Source organism: Vipera ursinii (genome assembly GCF_947247035.1).
Source record: "Vipera ursinii genome assembly, chromosome: 2".
NCBI lineage: Eukaryota > Metazoa > Chordata > Lepidosauria > Squamata > Viperidae > Vipera > Vipera ursinii.
The window spans coordinates 170,055,669-170,080,589 of record NC_139513.1 but is presented as its reverse complement, the minus strand read 5'-3'; the positions used below and the strand labels follow the sequence as shown (position 1 = coordinate 170,080,589).

Below are 24,921 nucleotides of genomic sequence, written 5' to 3'. Positions count from 1 at the left end.
AGAATCTTCCAGTTTCAGTCCATCCAATAAAAACATTGCAAAGTCAATGGAGCAGAGCTTTAATCACATTTTTAAAAGAGGGAGAGGGACCAGGGATAAATCCTATTGGTTGCTTCATCTTATAAGGACATCTCTGTAAGCATCAAGGAAAAGATATCACCAATAGCCCTATCCACATCCATCAAAAGAAGAGAAACTGGATTTGACAATATTTCAGGATTCAAGAAGAATTTTAACATGTCCATAGCATAAATGTATACTTTTGATGTTGACCTGACCATAGCAGAATAAAACTGTTTTAAATGTGCTTCATTTGTCCGAACAATAACATCCATCCATTATGTGTGAGGGCAATGGGGGTGGTTGGGGAGGGGAGGTATTTCAACAGTTACAATCTTTTGCCTTACAAAGATCTTTTGCCTTGCAAAGATCCAAACAGCCACTAGATGGTACTTGTCAGAGGTATTTGTATCCTCTTTGCTGCCATCTAGTGGATGCCCAATTGTAGTGTGATGTTTTCAAAAATGGGGAGATACTTCATTGGCATCACAACATATGAGGCCAATAGCAAAGAAAGTTCAGAGCATCCATCTTTTCACTCTGAAGCCAGGGAAGGAATTCTTGGAAGGGCATATGGGCACCTTTCTGGCATGCATATGTTGGATGGGCATGTGGCAACTAGGCTGGGAAACAGATGGAACAGCATTCCAGGCAGATCTCAAGACAGTCCGAGGAACCACAGCAGTCTTGCAGCATCCCGCAGCCCAGCCCACAGGGGCAATTCCCTGCACCTGCATCGCCACAGCAGCCTTCAGATAGTGGCTCCCCTCTTTCCCCACTGCAGCAAACCTCTAGGCAGCCCCTGCAGGCTCCACACTCCAAGAGGAGGGAGCAAAAAGTCATGAACTCGCAAAAGAGGCAGGCCAGGGCACAGAGAGCACAAGAGTCTGGAGGAAAAGGAGAGGAGAAACAAAAAAGATTAGGAGTACAAGGGAACTCTAAGATCACTGCTCAGTTAGCCACAGGTTTCCACGTTGCTCTTACCCCTTCCTTTAGTTGTTCCTGCTAAACAAAACCAAACGAAACACAGAAGTTAGAAATCTTTTCTAGTCTTTCAGCATATTATCATATGCACAAACTGTTCTTCTGCTGGGCCACTTCAAAGGGTGGGGCATTACATATATAGTGCAAATGAAAACCTGTATGTTCACAGGTCAGAAAATAAGGTTCACCTTTATCCTCTTCTATGATGATGATGATGCCATGGTATATCTATATAGATTCAGTTGGCCATTTGTATGTCATACAACTTTATACAGAACAATGTTCAAAACAAATGATGAATTTTATCTTGTTCTTTATTGTAATAATCCAAACTGTAAGAAAGAAATACAGCATTTTCAAATAAAATCATTGTTCCCTGTCTCCCCTATCAAATTCTAAAATGTCTGTGAACTACGACATGAATGCTTGGTAAGGCTTTAAAAACATGGCTGTGTACTCAAGCCTGGAGCTCTGAATGTGCTAATGGCCCTGTTTCCTGGCTTTATTCTTAACTTGTTAATTATCGTGACTGCTGTATACCTTTATTTATTTATTCAATTTCTATAGCCACCCATCTCAATCAATGACTCTTGGCGGTTTACAATTCAAAAAATATATAATAATAATAATAATAATAATAATAATAATAATAATAATAATAATAATAATAATAATAATAATAATAATAATAATTTTATTTATATACCGCCCTTCTCCCGAAGGACTCAGGGCGGTGAACAGGGCAGATATATAAAAAATACAAAAATACAAAAGTTAAAAGAAAATTAAACATATGCCCAACTAAAAACAGTAAATACATATATTAAAAATGACAATAAAAACCCAACCCATCCCCCATCAGGCCAGGCCGGCTTGTTCAAATAAGAGTGTCTTCAGATCGCGACGGAAGGAGCGAAGGTCAGGCGCCATCCGGAGCTCAACCGGCAACCGATTCCATAGCTCCGGGGCGCCCACAGAGAAGGACCTCCCCCTGGGGGACACCAATCGACATTCTCTGATCGGTGGCACCCTGAGGAGGCCCTCTCTGTGGGAGCGCACAGGGCGGAGGGAAGTAAGGAAGTAATAAGACAATAAAAACATTTTAAAACAATGAAAGCAATAAAAAACCCTAAATAAATATATTTATACAAAGTAAATATGCCTAGCAGCCGAGACAGTTGGACAGTTAGCAATAAATCTAGGAAATGGGGTCCTTACCCAGGCATGGAACACAGCCAGGTTTTGAGGGCTTTACAAAAGGCCAACAGGACTGGGGCCATCCTAATCTCCAAGGAGGAGGATATTTTGCAAAGCAGGGGCTCTTCAGCAACTACTGTAGAAAAGTCCTATCTTCTAGATCCCAACAGCCAACACTTTTTGGCTGACAGGGTCTGCGGCATGTCCAATCTGCTAGATCGAGTTGTACAGATAGAAACTCTTGAAAAAACACAGTTCCCTTAGGTAACCCAGTGCCAAGCCAGGCAAGGCTTTAAAAGTAACAGCCAGCACCTTGAATTGCACTCAGAAACATATCAGTAACCAATGCAGCTCACACAGGAGTGGTGTTACATAAATGTTTTCTTTGAAGATGTTTTGCTTCTCATCCAAGAAGCTTCTTCAGCTCTGACTGGATGGTGGGCAATGGAAAGATTTATACTCCTTGCAGACAGCTGGTCATTTTCATTCTTTTTAGTGAGTCATTAGTGTTACCTGGAGCCTTATCTGTGTCTTCAGGGTCACCTAAGTAGTGCAGATGTGTGTGCAGCCTTCTTGGAACTGTTGAAAGGACTGTGTTGTAGACTGAAGGCAGATGATGTCGTATCCTGCGCCCTCCATTGAGAGAGGATTGTTCAATGTTGACATAGATGGCCACTTTGACCCCTCTTTCAAACCAGGGGTCCTCTCTCTCCAAAATGTAGACTTTGCTGTCTTTGAAAGAGTGACCTTTGTCTTTTAAATGCAGGACTGCTGAATCTTGTCCTGATGGGTTTGTTCTTCTATGTTGAGCCATACGTTTATGAAGTTGTTGCTTTGTTTACCCAATGCACAGATCTGCACATGGCTCACTGCATTGTACTGCATATCTGTATATCTGTGACCCTGAAGACACAGATAAGCCTCCAGGTAGCACTAACAACTCACTAAAAGAATGCAAATGACCAGCTGTCTCAAAGGGGTATAAATCTTTCCATTCCCCACCATCCAGTCGGAGCTGAAGAAGCTCCTTGGAGGAGAAATGAAATGTCTTCAAAGAAAAACAGGAAAGCCCAGTTGCCTCATGAAAAAAGCATCTGTGGGATATCTTTGAGCAGGAGTTTTGAGAAGGACTCACAGATTGAGCACTGGGTTTGTCTGGGGTAGTACAATCCCATCCAGAAGTAAAGATGAAAGAACCTTTTCTCTAGAGTGTCCAAATACCCACAGCTACTCTGTCTTGCTAAGGAATCTGTTTTGCCCCATCCAGTCCCCAACGGCCTCCAGATACTGGGATAGAAGATCCACGGCATCACTTAAGGGGCCTGGGGTAGAGATATAAAGCTGGATGTCCTCTGCGTATTTTATTTTTTAAATTCTTTATACTGCTGCTCAATATAAGATGGCTCTTATAATTGCTGATATCTCATCGAAACTGACATATCACCTTACCTAGCTACCTCACGTAAATGTCAAATAGAAGAGGAGAGAGGAATGAACCCTAAGGCACCCCACAAAGTAGGGACGATGGGTTAGATCTCTGTCCCTCTATTAACACTGATAGGAACCAGCCCCGGAGAAAGGAGAAAAAAACCAGCGCAATAAAGTGCCACCCATCCCCAATTCCCACAGGATACCATGATTCATGGGGTTGAACGCTGCTGAGGAGTCAAGAAGAAGCATTTATTTTTAATGTTTGTATTGTTTTAATTTTAGAATTGTAAGCTGCCCAGAGTCATTGGTTGAAATGGGCAACTTTAGATTGATAGATGGATGGATGGATGGATGGAAGGAAGGAAGGAAGGAAGGAAGGAAGGAAGGAAGGAAGGAAGGAAGGAAGGAAAGCAGTTTTCAGATACTAAGAATCCATTCTCTTATTGACATATCTTTTTCCTTCCATTACTGATTATATGTAATATTAATGAGTATTAGCTATTTAATGAAAATTTCCTGATCAAAATTCTGATTCTCTGCATATCCAAATAGACTATAAAGCTGAATGCATCTCATAATTTCATTTGCATTTTGTAACGAACAAAGATCTTTTCCTCTGATTTATAAGGATATGCTAATTGTCCATATAGGGACGCGGTGGCTCAGTGGGCTAGGATGCTGAGCTTGTCAATCAGAAGGTCGGCAGTTTGGCAGGTTGAATCCCAAGTGCCACGTAACAGAGTGAGCACCTGTTACTCATCCCAGCTTCTGCCAACCTAGCAGTTTGAAAGCACGTAAAATGCAAGTAGAAAAATAGGGACCACTCCGGTGGGAAGGTAACAGCGTTCCGTGCGCCTTTGGCGTCTAGTCATGCCGGCCACATGACCACTGAGACGTCCTCGGACAAGCGTCCTCTTCGGCTTTGAAACGGAGATGAGCGCCGGCCCCTAGAGTTGGAAACGACTAGCACGCATGTGCGGGGGAACCTTTACCTTTTTAATTGTCCATATAATTATGAGTTTCACATAAAGTCCAGGTCAATTTTACCATGCTTTTGCTGTTTGGCTCAACCTACAAACCTCCACATACAAAGAGGCATATTTTTGCAATAAGGTTAATATGATCTTGCTGCTGAACTCTTGCAAATGTTTATTTCCTTACTACCCAGCAAAATAGGTTAGGATAGAACTTAGGATGGAACTTGACAGTGAAACATCCTTTATTACATTTTCTGCAGAGAAACTGATTAGAAGAAAGGTTAAAAACAGCCCAAAGATAAACCCATTTGGATTTTCTTTCCCTAAATAAATTATAAAAGATAAAATGTAATGCTGGGCATAGAAGAGATCTAGAGAACTGGGTTTTCCAGTTGTTGAATCACGGCTCTCAGCATCCCACAGAAACAGCAATCCAAGGCAAGGGTGATTTTCAGAACAGAGGATTCTCATCTCTTCCCACTGATTTTGCAGAATTGGCCTTTGATTGAAACTCTTTGCAAGCAAAGAATTATTTTATATTACTGACCTTCCTGGTCAGATTTCTTCATTGTGGCAATCTCCAGGCTGGAATTTCAACTCCCTAATGCTCAGGAATAATCATGTTCATATTCTGGGATTTGAAGTCCATGCCTCTATGCAGCTCCAAGGAAAAGGATAATGGAAAAATGACAGGACAAACTACTTTTCATTACCTGGATGCCTAAACTAAAGGCTGCAAAGAGTGAGATTAGGATTTATTCCTGTCTGCCTGCCTGCCTGCCTGCCTGCCTGCCTCTCTCTCTCTCTCTCTCTCTCTCTCTCTCTCTCTCTCCTATCTATCTATCTATCTATCTATCTATCTATCTATCTATCTATCTATCTATCTATCATCTATCTATCTATCTATCTATCTATCTATCTATCTATCTATCTATCTATCTATCTATCATCTATCTATCTATCTATCTTGATAGCCCTCCCAGCACATACAACTCTGGGCATGTTACAACTAAAAGTGCAAAATAAATCAAAATTGTAAAGAGTACAATAATTATGAGCCAATAATAATAGGTCAAACCACCCCCAAGTTGGAAGCTAATAAAACCTAGTTTTGTTGAAAATCCAGAGAAATAAAACAGTTTTTTAAAAACAAACAAACTGTGAGGGATGAAACTTCTAAAGGTAAGGCATTCCAATGTATGAGGTCTACTAGAGAAGGCGTGTCATCTTGTCCATGTCCCCTCACTTCAGAGAGAAGAGAGATTCCTAATAGGTCTTCCTGAGATATTCTTACTAAATGAGCAAAATCAGTTCTGCCTTTTTGTTGAGTTTTATGGGTTGCCTGTGTTTGTAAACAGTGATATGCCTATATGAGGGCTTACACCAGAGTTTTTTAAGTTTCTCGTCTTAAAAATGTTTCAGAATTGGGTCTCGGGCTATACATCCTTGGTTAGGAAGTATAAAATTAATATCAATCTGGCCACTGGCCACAGTATTCTTTCCTTCTATTGTGTTCCAAGATATGACAATATTCTGAGAATATTGGGAAGAAGGATACACAGAATTCTTGAAATAATGTCAGACTTTGCTCACCTGCCATAATGATACCTGAAGAAAGGCAGTTAGTAGAAAGCCTCCATGGTAGTTGTTGTTAATCAATGATAGCACAATTCAGACACTTCTAATGCAAGTTCCAGACAGTCACGAGTCTGGTAGCAGAACTCCAGGGCTGATCCTTCAAGTCTGCAGCAGCAACAACAGCTGGAAGGGTCAGAATACAGCCCCCAGGAGCCTTGAGTGATAGGCAGGCAGGCAAGCAGGCAGAGCAGAAAGAGTAGGGCCCAGAAAGAAGAGGCAGGATATCAGAAAAACAGCAACAAAAAGAAAGAGGCTAAGAGGATGGCAGCACACAGCTCTGTGGAAAGGAATATGAGGGAGAAGAAGACAAGGTCACACTTTCACAATAGTGGGGTGAATTTGGCAACATCCTTATACCTTATAAATCAATTCAAGTGCAGCTTTCTTGGCAAAAATCAACATCTGAATATATTTGCTTTGCATGTTAAGCTGAAGCTAACAGTTACTGAACTGGCTGGTATCTTGGATATCATGAAACCCAAACTCCATTCCTGGGCCAGTTTTGTCAGGACCACCAGTGCTAGCCTACAAAAATCCATACAGTCATGAGACTGAACCAAAGAATTAGCACATTCAGTGTCTCTCCCTAGATTTCTGCAGCACGGATTTGGTATGTGTGTGTGTATGTGTGTGTGTGTGTGTGTGTGTGTGTGTGTAATAAAAATAAATGAAAAAAGGAGGCCCATTTTAAACCTACGAGAGGATGAAAGACTCAAGGTTCTGATTTGCCAGTCTTCACATCTCATCTTTTTAATGAGCCCCTATGAGAAAGCTATCCCACATGACAGCTAAGGGACGTGTACTGAATTCTCTTTTTTAGTTTATGACTGTTTATATTTTTGCAACTCCGTCCCAAAACCATTAGGAAGGTCTGGTCTTTGGCACTTAAATTCATTAAGCATAAAGGGGAAGATAGGTAAGAGCCACTCTACATTTTTAGGGCAGTCACGTGGCACAACCCAGTTGGAAGGGTACCATTTAAGTCCACAAGTGGAATAGCTGCATCCTTAAATGCTCCTTGTGCTGATGGTACACAGCAGGGGTGTCAAACTCAATTTCATTGAGGGCCGCATCAGCATTGCGGTTGCCCTCAAGTGGCCAGGTGGGCGTGGCCTACTGGGTGGGCATGGCCTACTGGGTGGGCGTGGCCTACTGGGTGGGCATGGCTAGAGTGCGAATGGCCTACTGGGTGGGCGTGGCCAGCTCTACATCGTTCGCATCAAGGGTGCCTATGGGGGCCTGGGCAGGAGTGGGACAGATCTGAGGGTCTCTGGCAGAAGGAGGGTCTCTGGGCCAGGGCCAAGGCAGAGGGGGCTGTTCCCTCACTGTTTCCAGGATGGCTTCGCGGGCCCCATGAAACCACTTCGCGGGCCGGATCCGGCCCCCGGGCCTTGTGTTTGACATGTCTGGTACACAGTATTCTTCAACTCTTCTCATTGTCAGCTGAGTAATGATTTAAGAGATTTTTCTCTAGCCTTGATGAAAGAAGCCAGCTTTGCTAATCATTTTGCAGATCTAGACTACAAAACCCGCACAATCATAGAAAACTGCAAGAGATGAAAAGAACCTCACCTCTCGTTACAAATAAACATGTGGGCAGAATGGAACCAAACCTCCTTGTTAAGCTTTCCTTTTCCTGTCTTATACCCCGTTAGTCATTCCTGATACTGGCCTTAGGACTTTCCCCAATGATTATAAAATGCACATTTCAGATTTTAAACAGTGTATCCACGAATGGAGAATGCTGTTATGGCAAGGCTGGTCCAAAATGTTTCCCACCCAGCACCAAGACAAGATGAAGCCTCCCACACATTACTCCTTTATGGCTAATTGCCAGGCAGAAGTACAGCAGGATGCTGCTTGAGCCAGCCTTGTTTTTCCACAAGGGCTTACCAAGAGCATCCATGAATCCCTTAGGTAGCTTAGAAGAGAATCATCTTTCTCTCATCTTCCAGCTGTTTTCCAGGACTTTGCCCTGAAAGGCCTTCCATGTTGTTACTGGAAATAACATGTAGCCCCCATGACTAGCTGCCATGGAGAGATCAAGATGCTGTTGAATCCGATTTAAAGATCTCATCAGGGTTTAATGCCTTCTCCCGCACTTGAGCCTTCAGAGAGTGGAAATTTAGTTCAAAAGTAAAAGCCATTCAGATTTTCACCCAGCCCCAAAACAAAGGGAGAGCTTCAGGCATTCCTAGGCCTCCTAAATTTTTACCACATGTTCCTTCCTAACAAGGCCGCAGTGGCAGAACCGTTACAACACCTCTTGGACAAAAATATTGTGTGGAAGTGGACTAGTGTTCACGAAATAAGTTTTCAGGAATTGAAAGCTCTACTGTCTGTCAGTTCCACGATCACTCACTTTAAGGAATCGATGCCGGTATGCCTTGTGTGTGACGTGTCCCCATATGGGGTGGGGGCTGTTCTTAGTCACTTGGAGAGCGATGGGACTCAAGTTCCAATTGCTTTTTATTCGAGGACACTGTCCTCTGCTCAGCGTAATTACACACAAATTGACAAGAAGGCATTGGCCACAGTGTCCAATAACAGGGCCCAAGTTACTGCAGCAGAATTTCAGGCTTTTCTGAGGGCAAACCTCATTAGGCATGCGACATCGCTCCATTTCACCCATCTAGTAATGGTCAAGCTGAACGAATGGTACGCACCATGAAAGAATCATTGAAACGCATAGTGACTGGGGACTGGCACTACAGACTGGCTGACTTTTTGCTCTGCTAACATTCCACACTGTGCACAGCAATGGGCAAAAGCCCTGCAGAGATGCGCTGGGGGAGGCGACTAATCATGAAACTGGACAGGTTGCACCCAGACTGAGTGGCAGCTGAAGCCTCTCACCCAAATCCCCCGAGGGGGCTGCAAGTGGGTGATGGGGTGTGGGCCCGGAACTATGGGCATGGGAACTTGTGGGTGCCAGGGAAAATCACCAAAACGTCAGGCCCCCTCTCATACGAAGTGGGCCTAGAGGGTGGGTGAGTCATTCGTCGCCATATCGATCACCTTAGGAAGCGTTTTCCAGAATGGCCACAAAGCGAGGACTTCGTCCCAGGTCCCATCCACGGACCGCAAACTGGCAGCCAGGCCGATCGATCCATAAGCTCTGAGGTCCCAAGCAGTTGGAGCAACAGGGAGGTGGCCATAGGGAGGTAAAGCCCAGGAGTGCAACATGGGGCCCCTGATGGAGAAAGCCAACCAGAACACTACAGCTGCTGTGCTAACTCTGCGGAAAGATTGGACTCTGGGGTGGGCCGACCGGAAATGGCCAGCCAGAGAATTCTGAGTCAGCCAGACTCGCTTGAACTTATGGACCCTGGTCTACCCAGCCCAGCAGGCAAGCTGGTAGGCCAGGGAGTGCCTGGGTCCCCTAGGTGTTCCACGAGGGTTCGCAAGCCTCCTGCGTATTTACAAGATTTTGTTCCAAAATAACTGAGCTATAATGTTGTCTGTGTCATTGATTGCTGCTAGCCAGGAGAGCCTCTGTATTAGCAAGTATGGAAAATGTATACATTGCATATTATTTTTGTATCTCTGAAAAACCTGTAATTGCTGTAACCATTCCCTTTGTTGTTATAATGTGTGTACATTCTAGTGGGGATGGGTGTAATGTATTGGGCTTTGTCTTGCTTAGGAATATCACGTGGGGTTAATTGCTGGAAGGTTGCTCAAGCAGAGAAGCTGGCTAACGGCTCCCAGCTCCTCAGACAACCCATCTCCAGCGCCACCATTGGCTGCTTCTAGGGCGGCAATAGGTTGCTTTAAACCTATTGGTCGCCGCCTAGAGGCCAGGGTATAAATTGCTGCATTCGCAGCCCTGTTTCTCAGTTCAGTTCCTGCAACCAAATAAAGAATGATTCTTGCTGAACTCACTTGCCTCGTCTCGTCAATCACGCAACGAACCCAGTAGCTAACAGATACTTTATCCTGTTTTATGTGAAGGTGATGTGTAAAATAGATATTAAAAAGGGTGGAACTTCAGTTAACCGCCACTTTGAAGCTGCTGATCTACTTCACAGAAGACTCTCAGTCCTTCTCTAAAATATCTGCTTGCCCTTGGAAAACTTATCAGGGGCCAAATGACGCCCACCAGTGGTTTTGTCCTGTTCTCTCATTACTCATTACTTTACTATGGGATAGCCTTCCTACTTTTGTTTCTAAGCCTTGATCCATTTTGAAGAACCAAAATGTTACTCCCAGGCCAGGGGTAGGCAACCTTGGCTCTTTTATGACTCGTGGACTTCAGCTCCCAGAATTCTGGGAGTTGAAGTCCACGAGTCATAAAAGAGCTAAGGTTGCCTACCCCTGTCCCAGGCAGTTGTTTCTTCTTTATTATCCATCAGTGGTCATTCTTCAGCAACCACCCCACCAGACCCTCCCTCTGTGAACTCACCATCCCCGGCTACCTCCTGAATCTGGGAAGCTGTTGACTTGCAGCTCTTCTTACTGCTGCTGGTGCAGACAGAGGAAGTGGAGCTGATGCGATGCTTCTTTGAGGCCTGGGGTTGCTGTTGCTTCACAGAAGCCTGAGGGGGAACCCCACAGCCATTGCTACAGGAGGCAGGGCGGAGAAGAGCCTTCCCCTGCTGGGAAGACAAACAGGCCGTACTGGCAGCAATAGAAGGAGGAAGCTCTGCAACAAAATTGAAAAAGAGGGGTAGAGGTGCAAGGCTGACATCTGATCAATTTGTTATTTAACTCATGGCAGAATAATAGCTCAAACAGCAATTTGCTTTCTGTGGTTTGGTTAAGAATAACTTTCTTGGGAAGTGGGGGAAAATACATTACTTCTCTCCAAGCCCTGGTTCCAATCTCTACTTCCCCCACTCTGATCAAAGTGACCATTCATATTGTTAAACAGAAGTTAACTCTTTTAATTAATTAATGTCACCTGCTGCTAATTACAACTCCCATAAGTTTAAATCAGCATTTCGGGGAGTTGTGGGTTCAACACATGACTCGTTGGGAAAGTATTGTGGGAAGAATCCAGAGAAATGAATATTTTGGGGAATATTAAAAAGGCAGAATATATTTTCCCAAAGGAATAATGGAGAAGATCTTTTTAAAGAAGACAGAAACCAGCCCCGACCCCTCTCCCCCAAGCAGAAACTAGCTTTAAGAAATGCACATGTAATAATCCATTCAGGAAGGTTGGAGCCAGGAAGCTGATGAAATTAGGAAGACAAAGACCCCTAAAATCTACATACCCCCACCCAAATTCTAAGAACAGGAAACATAATAGGATTAACCCACCAATACCAAAAGGACACACTCAGACTCAGGTCAAAGTACATGACGCAGAAAATTCAAAGCCTCAAACAGAAAGAACTCCAAATACAACGTCCAAAAGAGGTTTAAAAGCCTACCACTCCCTGCTACATGTGGTCAGCTTTCCCGGAGCCTTGTTTCTGTCTGACTCTCCTCTTCAATAAACTGCAACTTTCTTTCTAAAGCAGCCTCCATTTTGTTTATTCCCAGCTTGGACTGGACTTTGATGAAGATTGTTCTTTCCACAGTATTTTATTTTATTTTTATTTGTAAAATCTATTAGCTGCCCATCTTACCTCCAAGTAACTCTGGGAGGCTTACAATATTCTTTCACCAGTGATGAGTAGTTGAGCCACTGCTCCTAGAATCCATTCAGAGGTTGGTAATAAAATAGAAGAGAGAAATCCTCAAACACACAGGGACTAGTCATTTCAATTAATCTAAATTTAGATAAAACCAACTTTTGGAGGGCAATGCTCAGCACATCACAGAAAGGCCAAGAGGATCTCCTTATCCCCAAACAAGTTTGCCCATTGATGCCTTATGCAGGCATTCATAGAAGAGTAATATAAATAGTGGCTGGAGAAGAAAACGTGGAAACATTGCTGCAGATCCAAAGTAGAAACCTCTGTACCTAAGTTTGGATCAATATGTACAGATCTCCATAAATAATTGACTATCACAGTGGATTTCAGAGCATTACGATAGCCCAATATAACCAAGAAGTCTATTTTGGGTTCTGCTTATTATTGATGTATTCCTTTTTTGCTCTTGTCCATACCATTCTCACTAGCTTTGTGAAAGGAAGGAAATTTTCATTGGAGTTACACTCCTTAAACAAATAAATATAGTTTTCATGGAAAGATATATTCCTTACTGCTTCTTGATGCTCTGATCACTGAAAACAGAAATAGCCACGTCTCTCCTTCCATATAGATGTACAAGTGTGACTTTATTTGAGGAAAGGCAGAGTTCAATAATATCTATGGTGCAGTCTTATATATACACTTGGAAAGAAGTAAATCCCCTTGAATTAAATGGATCCTATTTCCCAAAAGAAATAGGAATATAGGTGCATAGAAATATAGTCCAAGGTATCACTGCAGTTTAGTAATTTAATCTTGTGTGCATTAGAGACATGACTTTGGAACTTACAGTGAAAGAGAAGGGGAGGGGAGGGGAGGGGAGGGGAGGGATGGGGAGGAAAGGAAAGGAAAGGAAAGGAAAGGAAAGGAAAGGAAAGGAAAGGAAAGGAAAGGAAAGGAAAGGAATGGAATTCTGGGCAGCTGGTTTGTCGCCTCCTCCTGTTTATTTCATCATTTCTCTTTTTTTTATTAAAAAGTTTTAAAGTACATTTTTGAACATAAACCCCATCCCCCTACCCCTAACCCATACCCTAACCCACCCAATACCCCTACCTCCCCCAGCCCCCCTCTGACTTCCCAAAGCAGAATACAGGGTATTATTTTCACAATCTTAATCTAAAATATACTAACTATAATTACACTTTAAATCCAGTCGCGCTTTAACTCTCCTTAAACATCATAATATATCTCCATTACAAATATTCTTCACATATTCCAATTTCCACCATTTCTACCTAATTCAAAACTTTCAAAATCCATTCTTCTATAATAAACAAATCAACCTTCTTCCAATATAACAGTACCAAAAATTCTACTATAGTTATTAATTATAAATATCTTTTTCTTAAAGATCTTACATATTCCACTAAATTACGTTAACTTTTAAAATTGTAATCTTTTACAATTCAACCATACATTGCATCATCACAACCACATCTTCAAGATTTAGACTAACAATTTAAATTTCTCAATTAAAAATTATATGAAATAAATAAACATGTGGAAAGGCAGCCCTGGCAGAGGTCCTGCCATGAAGAGGGATTGCAGAGGAAGGGAACTGAAATTCACCAGCCTCTGGGTCACCACTCAATGACTGACACTGACCGTTACAAGAAAACTAGCGATAAGCACACATTCATGTTCTCTTCTTCACCAGATGAAAAGATGGAGTTCAGCTCTCCTTTCTCCCTTAATGGAAATGGACTGGTATCAAAAACAGAAAAAGGGAGAGGTGACAGTTATGAAAGCAACTCAGGAAATGAAATACAAATGGCCAGGCTAAAGAATGAGAGAGAAATAGTTGTGTAATTCCCAGAAGAGAATCAATACGCACAATATTCCTCTGGACACACCTAGCAATGCCCACTTTAATTCATAGTCAAGGCAATGGTTGGCAAACATTATGGATTTTATGCACCTTAACAACACAGCATCAACTTAAGGGGGGAAATGCTAAATGTCTGAATGTCACTTATGGGCCTGGAATGGAAGTGAAGCGAATGTGATGAAAACAAGGCAGAGAACTTGCTGCATCATACCTGAACTGTGCTAGGGTGCAAGTGGGGACAGGGCACAAGCTCTCAGGAGAAAATCCATTTTCTCTAAAGCAATATCACAAGGGTTATGCCTCACACAACCTATAGAAGCATTTGGATATAACCTTGAAGAAGGAATGCAAGGGTAGTTACATAAGGTGGTTACATAAGGTGGTTACTGCTAAGCTTGTAAGCCGCCCTGAGTCTTCGGAGAAGGGCAGGATATAAATGGAATTAAAATAAAAATAAAATAAATAAATAATTATTAGCTCAGCTCTGGAAAAGAAGAGGGAGTGAGAAAGAAATTCAAAACTATAACAAGAGAAAGAGAGAAGCTCTCTCAGGCTGTCAAGATCCTGTCATTATACCTTGCAGCAATAAGGTAGAGTTCTACTAGTCCCTGTGGGGTATGTTTCCTGGCCTAGCATATCTCAAGGGACTGACTCAATGTCTACTATCTCATGCACAAGGTTGAGGTATACCTGAAGCTGTTGCTAGCCCTTATGTTCTTCCAGCATAGTTTAGTCCAGGAATACAAGTCTCTTGGTTTTTAATTCTACAGAAACTAAGGGACTCTGAAATAAATTTTAAACACAATGGAGGGAATGAGTTCTATCAATTGCAGCTAAGCGAGGCCAAAGCAATATTGATGTTTAATCATGTAATTAATAATATTTTTGAAAGATAAGAAGAAAAGAGAGGAATGACCACTGGAATGGCAGTGTGACAGTGCAATGTCGCGTGGTCACACAGAGAGACGGACACTTGAGCTGGGTAGTACTTCTTTATTTTATCAGGAATGAAGCTGGAGCAAAGGGGTTACCTGGCGTCTCTTTATACCTGCCCAGGTGAATCGCAGCCAATAGATTCAAACCTGGGCTTCCCGCCAGTGCAGGTGGCCAATGGATTTAAACCCTGGCTTCCCGCCAGAGCTGACCATGCCCTGGGGCTGTCAACGACTAGCTCTATTCAGGCTTTCCCGCCAAAAGCGGTTATAGCCTGGAGCTGTCCAGCCCCCTGCTGTGCTGACATTCCGTGTATGCTTTAAGAGCATACACTACAGACAGGAAAAATATTTAAGCCAGCATACCAATAAAGGAGGACATTTGTAGCTCAGGGTTGAAATGAAGGGTCCTTGGTGCTCTCTGAGCTTGGTGGTTTTCCTGCAGACATGTCATTACCCAAAGTAGGCAACATCATCAATGCTAGTAGAGTGGGATTAAATTCTCTGATTCATTAAGTCTGTGTTACTTAACCTGGGAGATTTTAAGATGTGTGGACTTCAGCTTCCAGAATTGTCCAGTCAACTCCCCCCCACCCCACAAACCTGTATTTCTCTATTTTAGCAGAGATGTGCTAGAAGTTTCCAAGAAGAGCAGCCTGTGGAAGAAGGCTGAGAAATTCTGAGAAAAACATGAGGTTCCAGAACCTCTAATAATGGGGCGAAAAACTGGCATTTGCTTGTCAGTTTTCAGATTCTCCATATCATCCTGGGGTTTTTTTAAGGTGAATTTCATATGCATGTCTTTCAGATGGGCTCTGACAATGGAAATAAACCAGAAGAAAAAGATGACACAATGTCCCTGTGGCCTGCCATTTCTGACTGCAAATGGGCTTTGGAAGTCCTTGTTTGTCCAGTCCTACATGCCCCTGCCCTGAGGCCCAGCATGCACCGTATCTTTATGCAGCAGTACTTCCTTTTCCAACTGAGAGCTATCAGGAATGAAGCCTGCCAGGAAGTCATGCTGTCTGAAGCAAAGCCAACTGATGCCAGCCATGTGCAGATCTTTTGTGTGAGGGAGAGCCCAGTCTGGCTTACGGGGGACAGTAGATCAAGTTTCACAATTAGGTTTGTTTTGATATTCAATGAGAGGAATGTATATAAGATTTTCACCTTCAGAGAGGGATGTTCACCACTGCTTGATATCCTAGCCCAGGGGTAGGCAACCTCGGCTCTTTCATGACTCATGGACTTCAACTCCCAGAATTCCTGAGCCAGCATAGCTGGCTCATGAATTCTGGGAGTTGAAGTCCATGAGTCATAAAAGAGCTGAGGTTGCCTACCCCTGTCCTAGCCTATCCAACCATCCTACTGTCTAATTTGAAAAAGTACAACTCATCCTGAAGCATTTCCATACAAGGGAGTTGCATTACTCCTCGACTGGATCGGCACGCTTATATTCCCAAATTATTCTCCCTCTTTGGCAATTGAGCTGATATCTTTTCTTCTCAACTGCAATGCAGGAGACTTTCTGAAGTCGCTTTTTATCTGGAAATGTGGATCCTGTGAGGGCTGAGGGAGTTTTTTTCCAGTATCGGAGGGAATGCTTGTCTCACTCCTCCTGATTCCTGAGCTTCAAGTGCCCTAGCTGGACCTCAAAGGGGAATCCTGGCTCAAATGCATTGCATCTCCTCAGTAGCCCTGGGTATGTGAGCAGATGTGAAATTGGCAAGATTCTATAGTGTGTTATGTCCTCTTTTAGCTGCTGTAGAACAGTGATTTTAGCCCCTTCTTCTTTTGTGAGACAGGGAAGTATAATCCATGTTCATGTGGGCATTCCCTTAACACAGTGCTAGGCTGCATTAACAGAGGGATAGAATCAAGATCAAGTGAAGTACTAATACCACTTTACAATGCTTTGGTAAGGCCACACCTGGAATACTGCATCCAGTTTTGGTCACCACGATGTAAAAAAGATGTCGAGACTCTAGAAAGGGTACAGAGAAGAGCAACAAAGATGATTGGGGGACTGGAGGCTAAAACATATAGGGAACGGTTGCTGGAATTGGGTATGTGTAGTTTAACGAAGAGAAGGGTGAGGGGTGACATAGGGGTGACATGATAGCAGAGTTCCAATATCTCAGGGGCTGCCACAAAGAAGAGGGAGTCAGGCTATTCTCCAAAGCACCTGAAAGCAGGACAAGAAGCAATGGATGGAAACTAATCAAGGAGAGAAGCAACCTAGAACTAAGGAGAAACCTCCTGACAGTTAGAACAATTAACCAGTGGAACAACCTGCCTCCAGAGGTGGTGAATGCTCCAACACTGGAGGTTTTTAAGAAGAGACTGGACAGCCATTTGCCTGAAATGGTATAAGGTTTCCTGCCTGAGCAGGGGGTTGGACTAGATGACCTCCAAGATCCCTTCCAACTTCTTCTTCTTCTTCTTCTTCTTCTTCTTCTTCTTCTTCTTCTTCTTCTTCTTCTTCTTCTTCTTCTTATTATTATTATTATTATTATTATTATTATTATTATTATTATTATTATTATTATTATTATCATCATCATCATCCTTGGGAATATTTTTCTGCCTTATACCATTTATTTAGGAAAAGCCGGCCTATTGAAAGCATCCCCAAAACACCCAAAAAAGCTGTTGTCATTTGTAATGAATAATGTAAATAATCACATACATGTCATTAACAAACATAATAAATTAAAAATTAAAAATCATTCCCAGGACATTTAACAAACATTTTAATTCATCTTAATTATGACTGTAGGCTTCTTTATAGAGAATAATGTCCTAGTAAAAACCTCATCAAGTGACAGATAATGACTTTAAATCTCCAAATCACATTATAAATTAGGCTCAATGGATTCTGTAATTTCTTAGTTTAAGAAATGTATAGTTAAAAAGGCCGTATAATATGGGCACAATATTCTTTTAGAGGAAATGGTGCTACCAACAACAACAAAAATCCTCTTGCTTTTCCAGAAAAAGATTCTTTCTTTGAGTACTAAACATAAACACTTAGAACGTAGATTTTTCCTACATGTGCATTCTTTTCTTACTGTGTCTTGCTGTGAAAATACTGAGCTACTGGTTGGAAAAATAGTTTATCACCCTTCAGGATCCTCCCAGCATCCTTCACCAATAGTCAAAGGTCTTGTGAACTGTAGTTTAGCACCACCAGAGACCCATAACTTCCCCACTCTTATGCTATGCTATATATCACAGGCAGCCTGCCTAAACATATTGGTTGCCTAAAAGTGGTACCTATCTTCTACAATCATCAATAAACAGACACTATGTGATATAACTGGGAATGGAACTGCTGTGCTCTTGGGACAGCTATGCTTGAATCAAAGGGGATATTCTGGGGAAAATATTGTATTGTACTGCACCTGCCCTCTGGAACATCTTGTCCCCCAGAATGAGGTTTGTTCCCAACCTTCCAGACTTCTTCAAGACCCTAAAGACCTGGCTTTGCCAGTTGTCTTGGGGCTCCAATGGGGGAGCATCATAGCAGATTAACAACAGATTCCACCTGTGTCCCAATCGTGCTCCCGCCCTCGTCATTTTTTAATTGGGCCACAGTATTTGGCTATGTGTAAGATTTTATTCATCGTTGTATAGTTTTTATTTTTTAGGATTGTAAACTGCCCAAAGTTACCCTGAGGTGTAATGTATTGGGCCTTGTTTTACTGAGTGTACCACGCGGGTTTGAATGCTGGAAGGTTGCTTAAGCAGGGAGCTGGCTAACGGCTCCCAGCTCCTCAAACAACCCATCTCCAGCGCCACCATTGGCTGCCTCTAGGGCGGCAATAGGTTGCTTCAAACCTATTGGCTGCCACCTAGAGGCCAGTGTATAAATAGCTGCATTCGCAGCCCTGTTTCCCAGTTTGGTTCCTGCAAGCAAATAAAGAATGTTCCTGGCCGAACTCACTCGCCTCGTCTCTTCATTAAAGCAACAAACCCAGTACACAACACTGGCGACGAAGGTGGGATCCTGCTCCTTCCACAAAGCTCAGAGTCACTAGGGGTGAGGCTGGAACGCGCCTGGCAGGAAAGCAATTCCCCCCCCCCTACGGTCGGCCTAGCACAGCCACGCTAGCGACCACGAACCCTTGGGATCAGTCCCTGGGCATACGGAGGAGCAGGATAAGAAGACGATGAGCCCCAGCCGCGAAGACTTCACCGAAATGGCGAAGGTCGGAAAGCTGGAAGAATTTGACCTAGCTCACCCAGAAAGATTGTCTTTGTATTTATCCAGGGTCGAGAACTATCTCTGCACCAATCAAGTCGCCGAAGATGGCCTGAAGGCCGCAACGCTCCTGTGTGTTTGCGGCCCAGCCACGTTCGACATTGCGGAGAACTTGTTTGCTACGACTCCACTAGAGTCCATAATGCTCACGGACTTGAAGAAATGGCTCAGTGACCATTTCCAGCCCAAGCTTTCGGTAATAGCTTGGCGACACATGTTCGAGTAGAGGGGGTCAAGCTGGTAGACCGGGAGTTGCCGGGATCCCCCAGATGATCTACAAGGGTTCGTAAACCTCCAACTTATTTACAGGATTTCGTCCTAAAATAATTGTGCTATAATGTTGTGTGTGTCACTGAGATTGCTGCCTGCTTAGGAAAGTCTCTGTATTAGTGAATACATTGGAACAAAGCTGAACTTGTGCATACTACTGTTTGTACTTTTGTAAACTCTGTAATTGCTGTACTTATTTCTTTTGTTGCTATAATGTGTGTACATTCTAGGGGGGAGGGGTGTAATGTATTGGGCCTTGTTTTACTGAGTGTACCACATGGGTTTGAATACTGGAAGGTTGCTTAAGCAGGGAACTGGCTAATGGCTTCCAGCTCCTCAGACAACCCGTCTCCAGTGCCGCTGTGGCTGCCTCTAGAGCGGCAATAGGTTGCTTCAAACCTATTGGCTGCCACCTAGAGGCCAGGTTATAAATAGCTGCATTTGCAGCCCTGTTTCTCAGTTCGGTTCCTGCAAGCAAATAAAAAATGTTCCTGACTGAACCCACTCGCCTCGTCTCTTCATTAAAGCAACGAACCCAGTACACAACACTGAGGTATGATAAGCAGCCAATAAACTTTACAAGAGAGAGAGAGAGAGAGAGAGAGAGAGAGAGAGAGAGAGAGAGAGAGAGAGAGAGAGAGAGAGAGAGAGAAAGAGTCAGTCAGTCTTAGTGGAGCAATGTGGATGCCAGTCTGATTCCAACTCGTGTTCTGTACAGTAATAAAACTGTTTCTTGAAAAACCAATTCGTTTTAGAATATACATTTTCACTATGGATTATGGAAGCTGTAACCCAGTGCATCAGCACTATCTTTAATCCATGAATATATCTCTCAATATCTGCCAACTTGATCTACTGTGATCTTTTGATAACATGGTTCTCTGTATGTCCTACAGATCAGTTAAAGCACACAGGCACCAGATAGCAGCACCTATCCAACCTTATCCAATGTCAAATAAAGTTAAACAGAGTCAGATCTGGTTACTTTTTGAATGGGAGACCAATCCTGGAATTAATAATAATATTGTTAGTTAAGCTGAAAAAACCTCAGCCTGGAAGAGGCAGTGGCCAATCACTTCCATATTATGAATTCAACTGAATAGAAACTTTATTTTTTTTTATATGCATGTATATTTTAACACCCCTTCATGGATTGTTGTGGCGAAGGGGCTTGCGTAATTCAATGAAGCTATGAGCTATGCCGTGCAGGGCCACCCAAGACAGACAGGTCATAGCAGAGAGTTCTGACAAAACGTGATCCACTGGAGAAGGAAATGGCAACCCACTCCAGTATCTTTGCCATGAATACCCTATGGACAGTACCAAAAGGCAAAACGATATGACGCTGGAAGATGAGCCCCTCAGGTCGGAAGGCGTCCAATATGCTACTGGGGAAGAGCAGAGGGCTAGTACTAGTAGCGCCAGAAAGAATGAAACAACTGGGCCAAAGCCGAAAGGAGGCTCAGCTGTGGATGTATCTGGTGGTGAAAGGAAAGTCCAATGCTGTAAAGATTTTTTCTCCATAGGAACCTGGAATGTAAGATCCATGAATCAAGGAAAGCTGGACGTGGTCAAACAAGAGATGACAAGACTGAACATCGACATCTTAGGTATCAGCGAACTAAAATGGACAGGAATGGGTGAATTTAATTCAGATGACCATCAGGTATACTACTGCGGGCAAGAATCCCTCAGAAGAAATGGAGTAGCCTTCATAGTCAATAAAAGAGTAGGAAAAGCAATACTGGGATACAATCCCCCAAATGACAGAATGATCTCAGTTCGAATCCAAGGCAAACCATTCAATATCACAGTAGTCCAAGTCTATGCCCCAACCACTGGTGCTGAAGAGGATGAAATTGACCGGTTCTATGAAGCCCTACAGCACCTTGTAGAACTAATACCAAAAAACGATGTCCTTATCATGGGGGATTGGAATGCTAAAGTAGGAAGCCAAAAGATAACTGGAATAACAGGCAAGTTTGGCCTTGGAGTACAAAATGAAGCAGGGCACAGGCTGATAGAATTTTGTCAAAAGAATACGATGGTCATAGCAAACACTCTTTTCCAACAACCCAAGAGACGGCTCTACACATGGACATCACCAGACAGTCAACACAGAAATCAGATTGACTATATGCTCTGCAGCCAAAGATGGAGAAGCTCTATACAGTCAGTAAAAACAAGACCAGGAGTTAACTGTGGCTCAGACCACGAGCTTCTCGTTGCAAAATTTAGGCTTAAACTGAAGAAAGTAGGGAAAAGCACTAGGCCACTCAGATATGAACTAAATCATATCCCTGACGAATATACAGTAGAGGTGACAAATAGATTTAAGGAATTAGATCTGATAGAGTGCCTAAAGAACTATGGATGGAGGTTCGCAACATTATACAAGAAGTAGCAACTAAAACCATCCCAAAGAAAAAGAAATGCAAGAAAGCAAAATGGCTGTCTGAGGAAGCTTTGCAAATAGCTGAGAACAGGAGGAAAGTGAAAGGCAAGGGGAAAAAAGAAAGATACACCCAATTGAATGCAGAATTCCAGAGAATAGCTAGAAGAGATAAGAATGCCTTCTTAAATGAACAGTGCAAAGAAATAGAAGAAAATAATAGAATAGGGAGGACTAAAGATCTCTTCAAGAAAATTGGAGAGATGAAGGGAACGTTTCATGCAAAAATGGGCATGATAAAGGACCAAAATGGCAGAGACCTAACAGAGGCAGAAGAGATTAAGAAGAGGTGGCAAAATTACACAGAAGAACTATACAAGAATGAGCTTACCATCCCTGATAACCACGTTGAGGTGGTCACTGACCTCGAACCAGACATCCTAGAATGTGAAGTGAAATGGGCCTTAGGAAAGCTGAGCAACAACAAAGCTAGTGGAGGTGAAAGTATTCCAACTGAGCTATTCAAAATCTTAAAAAGACGATGCAGCAAAAGTGTTACACTCAATTTGCCAGCAAATTTGGAAAACTGAACAGTGGCCACAGGATTGGAAAAGATCAGTTTACATTCCAATTCCAAAGAAAGGCAGTGCCAAAGAATGTTCAAACTATCACACCATTGCACTCATTTTACGTTATGCTTAAAATCCTACAAACTAGACTTCAGCAGTATGTGGATCGAGAACTACCAGAAGTACAGGCAGGATTTCTAAGAGGCAGAGGAACTAGAGATCAAATTGCCAACATATGCTGGATCATGGAGAAAGCTAGGGAGTTCCAGAAAAACATCTACTTCTGCTTCATTGACTATGCTAAAGCCTTTGATTGTGTGGATCACAACTAACTGTGGCAAGTTCTTAAAGAGATGGGAGTACCAGACCATCTTATTTGTCTCTTGAGAAACCTATATGCAGGTCAAGAAGCAACAGTGAGAACTGGACACGGGACCACTGATTGGTTCAAAATTGGGAAAGGAGTCCGGCAAGGCTGTATACTGTCACCCTGCCTGTTTAACTTATATGCAGATATCATGAGAAAGGCAGGGCTAGATGAATCAAAAGTTGGAATTAAGATTGCCGGAAGAAATATCAACAACCTAAGATATGCAGATGATACCACTCTAATGGCAGAAAGTGAAGAGGAGCTAAAGAGCCTCTTGTTGTGAGTGAAAAAGGAGAGTGCAAAAGCTGGGTTGAAACTAAACATTAAGAAAACCAAGATCATGGCATCCGGCCCTCTCAATTCCTGGCAAATAGATGGGGAAGAAATGGAGGTAGTGGCAGATTTTATTTTCCTGGGCTCCAAGATCACCGCAGATGGGGACTGCAGCCAAGAAATTAAAAGACGCTCCTGGGGAGGAAAGCCATGGCAAATCTAGACAGCACACTAAAAAGCAGAGACATCACCCTGCCAAGAAAAGTGCATATAGTCAAGGCTATGGTCTTCCCAGTTGCAATGTATGGCTGTCAAAGTTGGACCATAAGAAAGGCTGAGCACCAAAGAATTGAGGCCTTTGAGCTATGGTGCTGGAGAAGACTCCTGCGAGGCCCTTGGACTGCAAGGCGATCAAACCGGTCAGTCCTAGAGGAGATCAACCCTGACTGCTCTTTAGAAGGCCAGATCCTGAAGCTGAAACTCAAATCCTTTGGCCACCTAATGAGAAGGAAGGACTCACTGGAGAAGAGCCTAATGGTGGGAAAGATTGAGGGCAAGAGAAGAAGGGGACGACAGAGAATGAGGTGGCTGGATGGAGTCACTGAAGCAGTAGGCGTGAGCTTAAATGGACTCCAGAAGATGGTAGCGGACAGGAAGGCCTGGAGGAACGTTGTCCATGGGGTCGCAATGGGTCGGACACGACTTCACAAATAACAAGAAAATATTTTAACAACATGAAAAACAACTGAGACAGCAACATGTAATGTATAACTCAGGGGTACTACTTATAAAGGCAATAAATCTAACATAAAAATTCCAGAAGAAGCCAGTAAAATCTTACATTTTAAAAGACACTAGTATGATTGCCAGAGAAATACAGATGTCTTTACTTGGTGCCAAAAGAACTGTGGTGCCAGGCAAGCCTTGTTTGGGAAGGGTGCTTTGCATGAACTCCCCCTCCCATGCAGAGTATCACAAATCTGCCCTGCTATGCCAACTGAAAAGTTCTACCTACAGTGAGTCCTTTCCCTTTCCTTCCCTTTTTTTCAAGACTTCATATCAGGCTTGACTCCTGGCAATTGCCTACAAAAGTGTCTCATTTTGCTTGGCAAGCTTTTAGAAGTGACGCGGTGGCTCAGTGGGTTAGGACGCTGAGCTTGTCGATCAGAAGGTTGGCAGTGTGGCGGGTCGAATCCCGAGTGCTGCGTAACAGAGTGAGCGCCTGTTACTCGTCCCAGCTTCTGCCAACCTAGCAGTTCAAAAGCATGTAAAAATGCAAGTAGAAAAATAGGGACCACTCCGGTGGGAAGGTAACAGCGCTCCATGTGCCTTTGGCGTCTAGTCATGCCGGCCACATGACCATGGAGACATCCTTGGACAAGTGCTGGCTCTTCGGCTTTGAAATGGAGATGAGCACCGGCCCCTAGATTTGGAAACGACTAGCATGCATCTGCGGGGGAACCTTTACCTTTACCTTTTAGCTGTTGCCTACTTCTCAGGGCTGACAGAGAGTGTCTGACCCAAGGTCACCCAGCTGGTTTTGTGCCTAACAAAAGGAGACTACCCAGTCTCCCTTTTTGCATCCTGATGCCTTAACCCACTCCACCAAACTGGCCCTAACATTTCAGCAATAACATTTTTCTATGAGAGAGTATTAAACATTTGCCTGTGGAGGAGATGAAGAGAAAGAGAAATATAGTTCTTGGGCAATCCAGTAAGTTTCTGTGCAATCCAGAAGGCTGTTATTGCACAGAACTGCCAGATCACTCACCTGAATCAGGAGTGACTTGAGTGGCATCCACTGTGTCCTTTATGGGTTCTGTATTTGTTCCATTGATCCTGTCCAGTACAAGGGAGTTCATGGCTGACATCTGGGAAATAAAAATGTGGAGTAGAAGAGAAGAATGTGTCGCATTACATTTACTTTTGAACCATCCTGGGAATGGATCGCAAGATAAAATTTCCCTTCTTACAAAAAGAGTCTGCTTCTCTGCAAGGGGAGATCGGTTCTTCCTGAAAGAAGCGTCAGGCAGAAGAAACAAAGGTTTAACCTTTTTCTGGCCAAAATGCCAAGTCTGACCTGACATCAGA

The 24,921-nt window shown here is 43.1% G+C and overlaps 1 protein-coding gene across 1 annotated transcript; it reads right to left on the bottom strand.

Moving 5' to 3' along the window:
• Positions 1-678: 678 nt before the first annotated feature.
• Positions 679-24,701, bottom strand: LOC310636707 (myoD family inhibitor domain-containing protein-like; the record flags this gene model as incomplete). The annotated part of the gene is made up of 3 exons (XM_083356773.1): positions 679-947; positions 10,693-10,932; positions 24,602-24,701. The coding sequence occupies 3 exons, from the start codon at positions 24,699-24,701 to the stop codon at positions 679-681; spliced, it is 609 nt and encodes a 202-aa protein (XP_083212899.1).
• Between the last annotated feature and the right edge of the window lie 220 nt (positions 24,702-24,921).